Raw genomic sequence first — 13,057 nt, forward strand, 5'->3', positions numbered from 1 at the left:
ATAGGGACCAGTATTATAGTAGTTATATTCTTGTACATAGGAGCAGTATTATAGTAGTTATATTCTTGTACATAGGAGCAGTATTATAGTAGTTATATTCTTGTACATAGGAGCAGTATTATAGTAGTTATATTCTTGTACATAGGAGCAGTATTATAGTAGTTATATTCTTGTACATAGAGGGCAGTATTATAGTAGTTATATTCTTGTACATAGGAGCAGTATTATAGTAGTTATATTCTTGTACATAGGAGCAGTATTATAGTAGTTATATTCTTGTACATAAGGACAGTATTATAGTAGTTATATTCTTGTACATAGGGAGCAGTATTATAGTAGTTATATTCTGTACATAGGAGCAGTATTATAGTAGTTATATTCTTGTACATAGGAGCAGTATTATAGCAGTTATATTCTTGTACAAAGGGGAGAGTATTATAGTAGTTATATTCTTGTACAAAGGGGACAGTATTATAGTAGTTATATTCTTGTACATAGGGAGCAGTATTATAGTAGTTATATTCTTGTACATAGGGAGCAGTATTATAGTAGTTATATTCTTGTACATAGGAGCAGTATTATAGTAGTTATATTCTTGTACATAAGGACAGTATTATAGTAGTTATATTCTTGTACATAGGGAGCAGTATTATAGTAGTTATATTCTTGTATAAAGGGGACAGTATTATAGTAGTTATATTCTTGTACATAGGGAGCAGTATTATAGTAGTTATATTCTTGTACATAGGGGGCAGTATTATAGTAGTTATATTCTGTACATAGGAGGCAGTATTATAGTAGTTATATTCTTGTACAAAGAGGACAGTATTATAGTAGTTATATTCTTGTACATAGGGGGCAGTATTATAGTAGTTATATTCTTGCACATAGGGGGCAGTATTATAGTAGTTATATTCTTGTACATAGGGGCAGCATTATAGTAGTTATATTCTTGCACATAGGGGGCAGTATTATAGTAGTTATATTCTTGTACATAGGGGCAGTATTATAGTAGTTATATTCTTGTACATAGGGGGCAGTATTATAGTAGATATATTCTGTACATAGGAGGCAGTATTATAGTAGTTATATTCTTGTACATAGGAGGCAGTATTATAGTAGTTATATTCTTGTACATAGGGAGCAGTATTATAGTAGTTATATTCTTGTACATAGGGAGCAGTATTATAGTAGTTATATTCTTGTACAAAGGGGATAGTATTATAGTAGTTATATTCTTGTACAAAGGGGACAGTATTATAGTAGTTATATTCTTGTACATAGGGGGCAGTATTATAGTAGTTAGATTCTTGTACATAGGAGCAGTATTATAGTAGTTAGATTCTTATACATAGGGGGCTGTATTATAGTAGTTAGATTCTTGTACATAGGGAGCAGTATTATAGTAGTTATATTCTTGTACAAAGGGGACAGTATTATAGTAGTTATATTCTTGTACATAGGGGGCAGTATTATAGTAGTTATATTCTTGTACAAAGGGGGCAGTATTATAGTAGTTATATTCTTGTACATAGGGGGCAGTATTATAGTAGTTATATTCTTGTACATAGGAGCAGTATTATAGTAGTTATATTCTGTACATAGGAGGCAGTATTATAGTAGTTATATTCTTGTACATAGGGGGCAGTATTATAGTAGCTATATTCTTGTATATAGGGGCAGTATTATAGTAGTTATATTCTTGTACATAGCGGGCAGTATTAAAGTAGTTATATTCTTGTACATAGGAGCAGTATTATAGTAGTTATATTCTTGTACATAGGGGGCAGTATTATAGTAGTTATATTCTTGTACATAGGAGCAGTATTATAGTAGTTATATTCTTGTACATAGGGGCAGTATTATAGTAGTTATATTCTTGTACATAGGAGGCAGTATTATAGTAGTTATATTCTTGTACATAGGGGGCAGTATTATAGTAGTTATATTCTTGTACATAGGGGCAGTATTATAGTAGTTATATTCTGTACATAGGAGGCAGTATTATAGTAGTTATATTCTTGTACATAGGGGGCAGTATTATAGTAGTTATATTCTTGTACAAAGGGGACAGTATTATAGTAGTTATATTCTTGTACATAGGGGCAGTATTATAGTAGTTATATTCTGTACATAGGAGGCAGTATTATAGTAGTTATATTCTTGTACAAAGGGGACAGTATTATAGTAGTTATATTCTTGTACATAGGGGGCAGTATTATAGTAGTTATATTCTTGTACATAGGGGCAGTATTATAGTAGTTATATTCTTGCACATAGGGGGCAGTATTATAGTAGTTATATTCTTGTACATAGGGGCAGTATTATAGTAGTTATATTCTTGTACATAGGGGGCAGTATTATAGTAGTTATATTCTGTACATAGGAGGCAGTATTATAGTAGTTATATTCTTGTACATAGGGACCAGTATTATAGTAGTTATATTCTTGTACATAGGAGCAGTATTATAGTAGTTATATTCTTGTACATAGGGAGCAGTATTATAGTAGTTATATTCTTGTACATAGGAGCAGTATTATAGTAGTTATATTCTTGTACATAGGAGCAGTATTATAGTAGTTATATTCTTGTACATAGGAGGCAGTATTATAGTAGTTATATTCTTGTACATAGGAGGCAGTATTATAGTAGTTATATTCTTGTACATAGGGAGCAGTATTATAGTAGTTATATTCTTGTAGATAGGGAGCAGTATTATAGTAGTTATATTCTTGTACAAAGGGGACAGTATTATAGTAGTTATATTCTTTTACAAAGGGGACAGTATTATAGTAGTTATATTCTTGTACATAGGGGGCAGTATTATAGTAGTTATATTCTGCACATAGGAGGCAGTATTATAGTAGTTATATTCTTGTACATAGGGGACAGTATTATAGTAGTTATATTCTTGTACATAGGGGCAGTATTATAGTAGTTATATTCTGTACATAGGAGGCAGTATTATAGTAGTTATATTCTTGTACATAGGGGGCAGTATTATAGTAGTTATATTCTTGTACAAAGGGGGCAGTATTATAGTAGTTATATTCTTGTACATAGGGGGCAGTATTATAGTAGTTATATTCTTGTACATAGGAGCAGTATTATAGTAGTTATATTCTTGTACATAGGAGTAGTATTATAGTAGTTATATTCTGTACATAGGAGGCAGTATTATAGTAGTTATATTCTTGTACATAGGGGGCAGTATTATAGTAGTTATATTCTTGTATATAGGGGCAGTATTATAGTAGTTATATTCTTGTACATAGCGGGCAGTATTATAGTAGTTATATTCTTGTACATAGGAGCAGTATTATAGTAGTTATATTCTTGTACATAGGAGCAGTATTATAGTAGTTATATTCTTGTACATAGGGGGCAGTATTATAGTAGTTATATTCTTGTACATAGGAGCAGTATTATAGTAGTTATATTCTTGTACATAGGGGCAGTATTATAGTAGTTATATTCTTGTACATAGGAGGCAGTATTATAGTAGTTGTATTCTTGTACATAGGGGCAGTATTATAGTAGTTATATTCTTGTACATAGGGGGCAGTATTATAGTAGTTATATTCTTGTACATAGGGGGCAGTATTATAGTAGTTATATTCTGCACATAGGAGGCAGTATTATAGTAGTTATATTCTTGTACATAGGGGGCAGTATTATAGTAGTTATATTCTTGTACATAGGGGCAGTATTATAGTAGTTATATTCTGTACATAGGAGGCAGTATTATAGTAGTTATATTCTTGTACATAGGGGGCAGTATTATAGTAGTTATATTCTTGTAAAAAGGGGACAGTATTATAGTAGTTATATTCTTGTACATAGGGGCAGTATTATAGTAGTTATATTCTGTACATAGGAGGCAGTATTATAGTAGTTATATTCTTGTACAAAGGGGACAGTATTATAGTAGTTATATTCTTGTACATAGGGGGCAGTATTATAGTAGTTATATTCTTGTACATAGGGGCAGTATTATAGTAGTTATATTCTTGCACATAGGGGGCAGTATTATAGTAGTTATATTCTTGTACATAGGGGCAGTATTATAGTAGTTATATTCTTGTACATAGGGGGCAGTATTATAGTAGTTATATTCTGTACATAGGAGGCAGTATTATAGTAGTTATATTCTTGTACATAGGGACCAGTATTATAGTAGTTATATTCTTGTACATAGGAGCAGTATTATAGTAGTTATATTCTTGTACATAGGGAGCAGTATTATAGTAGTTATATTCTTGTACATAGGAGCAGTATTATAGTAGTTATATTCTTGTACATAAGGACAGTATTATAGTAGTTATATTCTTGTACATAGGGAGCAGTATTATAGTAGTTATATTCTGTACATAGGAGCAGTATTATAGTAGTTATATTCTTGTACATAGGAGCAGTATTATAGTAGTTATATTCTTGTACAAAGGGGAGAGTATTATAGTAGTTATATTCTTGTACAAAGGGGACAGTATTATAGTAGTTATATTCTTGTACATAGGGAGCAGTATTATAGTAGTTATATTCTTGTACATAGGAGGCAGTATTATAGTAGTTATATTCTTGTACATTGGAGGCAGTATTATAGTAGTTATATTCTTGTACATAGGGAGCAGTATTATAGTAGTTATATTCTTGTACATAGGGAGCAGTATTATAGTAGTTATATTCTTGTACAAAGGGGACAGTATTATAGTAGTTATATTCTTTTACAAAGGGGACAGTATTATAGTAGTTATATTCTTGTACATAGGGGGCAGTATTATAGTAGTTATATTCTGCACATAGGAGGCAGTATTATAGTAGTTATATTCTTGTACATAGGGGGCAGTATTATAGTAGTTATATTCTTGTACATAGGGGCAGTATTATAGTAGTTATATTCTGTACATAGGAGGCAGTATTATAGTAGTTATATTCTTGTACATAGGGGGCAGTATTATAGTAGTTATATTCTTGTACAAAGGGGGCAGTATTATAGTAGTTATATTCTTGTACATAGGGGGCAGTATTATAGTAGTTATATTCTTGTACATAGGAGCAGTATTATAGTAGTTATATTCTTGTACATAGGAGTAGTATTATAGTAGTTATATTCTGTACATAGGAGGCAGTATTATAGTAGTTATATTCTTGTACATAGGGGGCAGTATTATAGTAGTTATATTCTTGTATATAGGGGCAGTATTATAGTAGTTATATTCTTGTACATAGCGGGCAGTATTATAGTAGTTATATTCTTGTACATAGGAGCAGTATTATAGTAGTTATATTCTTGTACATAGGGGGCAGTATTATAGTAGTTATATTCTTGTACATAGGGGGCAGTATTATAGTAGTTATATTCTTGTACATAGGGGCAGTATTATAGTAGTTATATTCTTGTACATAGGGGCAGTATTATAGTAGTTATATTCTTGTACATAGGAGGCAGTATTATAGTAGTTGTATTCTTGTACATAGGGGCAGTATTATAGTAGTTATATTCTTGTACATAGGGGGCAGTATTATAGTAGTTATATTCTTGTACATAGGGGCAGTATTATAGTAGTTATATTCTTGTACATAGGGGGCATTATTATAGTAGTTATATTCTGTACATAGGAGGCAGTATTATAGTAGTTATATTCTTGTACATAGGGACCAGTATTATAGTAGTTATATTCTTGTACATAGGAGCAGTATTATAGTAGTTATATTCTTGTACATAGGGAGCAGTATTATAGTAGTTATATTCATGTACATAGGGGGCAGTATTATAGTAGTTATATTCTGCACATAGGAGGCAGTATTATAGTAGTTATATTCTTGTACATAGGGGGCAGTATTATAGCAGTTATATTCTTGTACATAGGGGCAGTATTATAGTAGTTATATTCTGTACATAGGAGGCAGTATTAAAGTAGTTATATTCTTGTACATAGGGGGCAGTATTATAGTAGTTATATTCTTGTACAAAGGGGACAGTATTATAGTAGTTATATTCTTGTACATAGGGGCAGTATTATAGTAGTTATATTCTGTACATAGGAGGCAGTATTATAGTAGTTATATTCTTGTACAAAGGGGACAGTATTATAGTAGTTATATTCTTGTACATAGGGGGCAGTATTATAGTAGTTATATTCTTGTACATAGGGGCAGTATTATAGTAGTTATATTCTTGTACATAGGGGGCATTATTATAGTAGTTATATTCTGTACATAGGAGGCAGTATTATAGTAGTTATATTCTTGTACATAGGGACCAGTATTATAGTAGTTATATTCTTGTACATAGGAGCAGTATTATAGTAGTTATATTCTTGTACATAGGGAGCAGTATTATAGTAGTTATATTCTTGTACATAGGAGCAGTATTATAGTAGTTATATTCTTGTACATAAGGACAGTATTATAGTAGTTATATTCTTGTACATAGGGAGCAGTATTATAGTAGTTATATTCTGTACATAGGAGCAGTATTATAGTAGTTATATTCTTGTACATAGGAGCAGTATTATAGTAGTTATATTCTTGTACAAAGGGGAGAGTATTATAGTAGTTATATTCTTGTACAAAGGGGACAGTATTATAGTAGTTATATTCTTGTACATAGGGAGCAGTATTATAGTAGTTATATTCTTGTACATAGGGAGCAGTATTATAGTAGTTATATTCTTGTACATAGGAGCAGTATTATAGTAGTTATATTCTTGTACATAAGGACAGTATTATAGTAGTTATATTCTTGTACATAGAGAGCAGTATTATAGTAGTTATATTCTTGTACAAAGGGGACAGTATTATAGTAGTTATATTCTTGTACATAGGGAGCAGTATTCTAGTAGTTATATTCTTGTACATAGGGGGCAGTATTATAGTAGTTATATTCTGTACATAGGAGGCAGTATTATAGTAGTTATATTCTTGTACAAAAGGGACAGTATTATAGTAGTTATATTCTTGTACATAGGGGGCAGTATTATAGTAGTTATATTCTTGCACATAGGGGGCAGTATTATAGTAGTTATATTCTTGTACATAGGGGCAGCATTATAGTAGTTATATTCTTGCACATAGGGGGCAGTATTATAGTAGTTATATTCTTGTACAAAGGGGACAGTATTATAGTAGTTATATTCTTGTACAAAGGGGACAGTATTATAGTAGTTATATTCTTGTACATAGGGGGCAGTATTATAGTAGTTAGATTCTTGTACATAGGAGCAGTATTATAGTACTTAGATTCTTGTACATAGGGGGCTGTATTATAGTAGTTAGATTCTTGTACATAGGGAGCAGTATTATAGTAGTTATATTCTTGTACAAAGGGGACAGTATTATAGTAGTTATATTCTTGCACATAGGGGGCAGTATTATAGTAGTTATATTCTTGTACAAAGGGGGCAGTATTATAGTAGTTATATTCTTGTACATAGGGGGCAGTATTATAGTAGTTATATTCTTGTACATAGGAGCAGTATTATAGTAGTTATATTCTTGTACAAAGGGGGCAGAATTATAGTAGTTATATTCTTGTACATAGGGGGCAGTATTATAGTAGTTATATTCTTGTACATAGGAGCAGTATTATAGTAGTTATATTCTTGTACATAGGGGGCAGTATTATAGTAGTTATATTCTTGTACATAGGAGGCAGTGTTATAGTAGTTATATTCTTGTACATAGGGGCAGTATTATAGTAGTTATATTCTTGTACATAGGGGGCAGTATTATAGTAGTTATATTCTTGTACATAGGGGCAGCATTATAGTAGTTATATTCTTGCACATAGGGGGCAGTATTATAGTAGTTATATTCTTGTACAAAGGGGACAGTATTATAGTAGTTATATTCTTGTACAAAGGGGACAGTATTATAGTAGTTATATTCTTGTACATAGGGGGCAGTATTATAGTAGTTAGATTCTTGTACATAGGAGCAGTATTATAGTACTTAGATTCTTGTACATAGGGGGCTGTATTATAGTAGTTAGATTCTTGTACATAGGGAGCAGTATTATAGTAGTTATATTCTTGTACAAAGGGGACAGTATTATAGTAGTTATATTCTTGTACATAGGGGGCAGTATTATAGTAGTTATATTCTTGTACAAAGGGGGCAGTATTATAGTAGTTATATTCTTGTACATAAGGGGCAGTATTATAGTAGTTATATTCTTGTACATAGGAGCAGTATTATAGTAGTTATATTCTTGTACAAAGGGGGCAGAATTATAGTAGTTATATTCTTGTACATAGGGGGCAGTATTATAGTAGTTATATTCTTGTACATAGGAGCAGTATTATAGTAGTTATATTCTTGTACATAGGGGGCAGTATTATAGTAGTTATATTCTTGTACATAGGAGGCAGTGTTATAGTAGTTATATTCTTGTACATAGGGGCAGTATTATAGTAGTTATATTCTTGTACATAGGGGCAGTATTATAGTAGTTATATTCTTGTGCATAGCGGGCAGTATTATAGTAGTTATATTCTTGTACATAGGGGTAGTATAATAGTAGTTATATTCTTGTACATAGGAGCAGTATTATAGTAGTTATATTCTTGTACATAGGAGCAGTATTATAGTAGTTATATTCTTGTACAAAGGGGGCAGTATTATAGTAGTTATATTCTTGTACATAGGGGGCAGTATTATAGTAGTTATATTCTTGTGCATAGCGGTCAGTATTATAGTAGTTATAGTTTTGTACATAGGGGCAGTATAATAGTAGTTATATTCTTGTACATAGGAGCAGTATTATAGTAGTTATATTCTTGTACATAGGGGGCAGTATTATAGTAGTTGTATTCTTGTACATAGGGGCAGTATTATAGTAGTTATATTCTTGTACATAGGGGGCAGTATTATAGCAGTTATATTCTTGTACATAGGAGCAGTATTATAGTAGATATATTCTTGTACATAGGAGCAGTATTATAGTAGTTATATTCTTGTACATAGGGGGCAGTATTATAGTAGTTATATTCTTGTACATAGGGGGCAGTATTATAGTAGTTATATTCTTGTACATAGGGGGCAGTATTATAGCAGTTATATTCTTGTACATAGGAGCAGTATTAGTTATATTCTTGTACATAGGGGGCAGTATTATAGCAGTTATATTCTTGTACATAGGAGCAGTATTATAGTAGATATATTCTTGTACATAGGAGCAGTATTATAGTAGTTATATTCTTGTACATAGGGGGCAGTATTATAGTAATTATATTCTTGTATATAGGAGCAGCATTATAGTAGTTATATTCTTGTACATAGGGGCAGTATTAATTATATTCTTATACATAGGGAGCAGTATTATAGTAGTTATATTCTTGTACATAGGGGGCAGTATTATAGTAGTTATATTCTGTACATAGGAGGCAGTATTATAGTAGTTATATTCTTGTACAAAGGGGACAGTATTATAGTAGTTATATTCTTGTACATAGGGGCAGTATTATAGTAGTTATATTCTGTACATAGGAGGCAGTATTATAGTAGTTATATTCTTGTACAAAGGGGACAGTATTATAGTAGTTATATTCTTGTACATAGGGGGCAGTATTATAGTAGTTATATTCTTGTACATAGGGGCAGTATTATAGTAGTTATATTCTTGCACATAGGGGGCAGTATTATAGTAGTTATATTCTTGTACATAGGGGCAGTATTATAGTAGTTATATTCTTGTACATAGGGGGCAGTATTATAGTAGTTATATTCTGTACATAGGAGTCAGTATTATAGTAGTTATATTCTTGTACATAGGGACCAGTATTATAGTAGTTATATTCTTGTACATAGGAGCAGTATTATAGTAGTTATATTCTTGTACATAGGAGCAGTATTATAGTAGTTATATTCTTGTACATAGAGGGCAGTATTATAGTAGTTATATTCTTGTACATAGGAGCAGTATTATAGTAGTTATATTCTTGTACATAGGAGCAGTATTATAGTAGTTATATTCTCGTACATAAGGACAGTATTATAGTAGTTATATTCTTGTACATAGGGAGCAGTATTATAGTAGTTATATTCTGTACATAGGAGCAGTATTATAGTAGTTATATTCTTGTACATAGGAGCAGTATTATAGTAGTTATATTCTTGTACAAAGGGGAGAGTATTATAGTAGTTATATTCTTGTACAAAGGGGACAGTATTATAGTAGTTATATTCTTGTACATAGGGAGCAGTATTATAGTAGTTATATTCTTGTACATAGGGAGCAGTATTATAGTAGTTATATTCTTGTACATAGGAGCAGTATTATAGTAGTTATATTCTTGTACATAAGGACAGTATTATAGTAGTTATATTCTTGTACATAGGGAGCAGTATTATAGTAGTTATATTCTTGTATAAAGGGGACAGTATTATAGTAGTTATATTCTTATACATAGGGAGCAGTATTATAGTAGTTATATTCTTGTACATAGGGGGCAGTATTATAGTAGTTATATTCTGTACATAGGAGGCAGTATTATAGTAGTTATATTCTTGTACAAAGGGGACAGTATTATAGTAGTTATATTCTTGTACATAGGGGGCAGTATTATAGTAGTTATATTCTTGCACATAGGGGGCAGTATTATAGTAGTTATATTCTTGTACATAGGGGCAGCATTATAGTAGTTATATTCTTGCACATAGGGGGCAGTATTATAGTAGTTATATTCTTGTACATAGGGGCAGTATTATAGTAGTTATATTCTTGTACATAGGGGGCAGTATTATAGTAGTTATATTCTGTACATAGGAGGCAGTATTATAGTAGTTATATTCTTGTACATAGGAGGCAGTATTATAGTAGTTATATTCTTGTACATAGGGAGCAGTATTATAGTAGTTATATTCTTGTACATAGGAGCAGTATTATAGTAGTTATATTCTTGTACATAAGGACAGTATTATAGTAGTTATATTCTTGTACATAGGGAGCAGTTTTATAGTAGTTATATTCTTGTACAAAGGGGACAGTATTATAGTAGTTATATTCTTGTACAAAGGGGACAGTATTATAGTAGTTATATTCTTGTACATAGGGAGCAGTATTATAGTAGTTATATTCTTGTACTTAGGGGGCAGTATTATAGTAGTTATATTCTGTACATAGGAGGCAGTATTATAGTAGTTATATTCTTGTACAAAGGGGACAGTATTATAGTAGTTATATTCTTGTACATAGGGGGCAGTATTATAGTAGTTATATTCTTGCACATAGGGGGCAGTATTATAGTAGTTATATTCTTGTACATAGGGGCAGCATTATAGTAGTTATATTCTTGCACATAGGGGGCAGTATTATAGTAGTTATATTCTTGTACATAGGGGCAGTATTATAGTAGTTATATTCTTGTACATAGGGGGCAGTATTATAGCAGTTATATTCTGTACATAGGAGGCAGTATTATAGTAGTTATATTCTTGTACATAGGAGGCAGTATTATAGTAGTTATATTCTTGTACATAGGGAGCAGTATTATAGTAGTTATATTCTTGTACATAGGGAGCAGTATTATAGTAGTTATATTCTTGTACAAAGGGGACAGTATTATAGTAGTTATATTCTTGTACAAAGGGGACAGTATTATAGTAGTTATATTCTTGTACATAGGGGGCAGTATTATAGTAGTTAGATTCTTGTACATAGGAGCAGTATTATAGTAGTTAGATTCTTATACATAAGAGGCAGTATTATAGTAGTTATATTCTTGTACATAGGGGCAGTATTATAGTAGTTATATTCTTGTACATAGGGGGCAGTATTATAGTAGTTATATTCTTGTACATAGGGGCAGTATTATAGTAGTTATATTCTTGTACATAGGGGCAGTATTATAGTAGTTATATTCTTGTACATAGGGGGCAGTATTATAGTAGTTATATTCTTGTACATAGGAGCAGTATTATAGTAGTTATATTCTTGTACATAGGAGCAGTATTATAGTAGTTATATTCTTATACATAGGGAGCAGTATTATAGTAGTTATATTCTTGTACATAGGGGCAGTATTATAGTAGTTATATTCTTGTACATAGGGGGCAGTATTATAGTAGTTATATTCTTATACATAAGAGGCAGTATTATAGTAGTTATATTCTTGTACATAGGGGCAGTATTATAGTAGTTATATTCTTGTACATAGGGGCAGTATTATAGTAGTTATATTCTTGTACATAGGGGGCAGTATTATAGTAGTTATATTCTTGTACATAGGAGCAGTATTATAGTAGTTATATTCTTATACATAGGGAGCAGTATTATAGTAGTTATATTCTTGCACATAGGAGCAGTATTATAGTAGTTATATTCTTGTACATAGGAGCAGTATTATAGTAGTTATATTCTTGTACATAGGAGCAGTATTATAGTAGTTATATTCTTGTACATAGGGGCAGTATTATAGTAGTTATATTCTTGTACATAGGGGGCAGTATTATAGTAGTTATATTCTTGTACATAGGAGCAGTATTATAGTAGTTATATTCTTGTACATAGGAGCAGTATTATAGTAGTTATATTCTTGTACATAGGGGCAGTATTATAGCAGCTATATTCTTGGTTGTCATCTGTACTATGTTACCTGCTGCTGCCCTTGTAGCCGCTGCTGAAGCTGCAGACGTAGCTGGTTGGAGGCTGTTCCTGGCCTGGGCAGCGCCTGTCGAGGTTGCATGTTCAGAGCATTTGGATGAGTTGCTCGCTGCAGAGATTGTGGCACTTGAACTGGCATAGGTCCATAATTGGTCTTCTGTCTGACCATGCTGGAGAAGGGACTGGGAAGTCCTGCGTTGGGAGGGGCAGCAGGATAGGACTGAGGATACATTCCCGGCTTCTGTTCCATGAGGACCGGAGCGACGGGCATTTGTTGAGGAAATCTGTCAGTGACGACGTCCAGACCCCCTCCCTATGGGACGGCAATAAGTAGAATGTTAGCCAAGATAAATATATACACTTCATAAGCGCAGATATCGCCCATGACATAATATGATGTGAGACCTCACTGCTAACACTTCCCCACCACAACAAACACATGAAGATTTATA

At 32.0% G+C, this 13,057-nt stretch overlaps 1 protein-coding gene across 11 annotated transcripts in view; it reads right to left on the reverse strand.

Annotated features, from left to right (window-relative positions):
* NCOA1 (nuclear receptor coactivator 1) overlaps nt 1-13,057 on the reverse strand; it is a 503,045-nt gene that overhangs the window by 32,207 nt on the left and 457,781 nt on the right. For all 11 annotated transcript variants that reach the window (XM_073673858.1, XM_073673861.1, XM_073673867.1 and 8 more), the window contains one exon: nt 12,598-12,918. In XM_073673858.1, the coding sequence (XP_073529959.1) occupies nt 12,598-12,918 (321 nt within the window). The remainder of the gene's footprint in view (nt 1-12,597; nt 12,919-13,057) is intronic.

The sequence above is a fragment of the Phyllobates terribilis genome, unplaced genomic scaffold (assembly GCF_046119375.1).
Source record: "Phyllobates terribilis strain yellow unplaced genomic scaffold, ASM4611937v1 Scaffold_3__8_contigs__length_932513732, whole genome shotgun sequence".
NCBI classification, from domain to species: Eukaryota; Metazoa; Chordata; class Amphibia; order Anura; family Dendrobatidae; genus Phyllobates; species Phyllobates terribilis.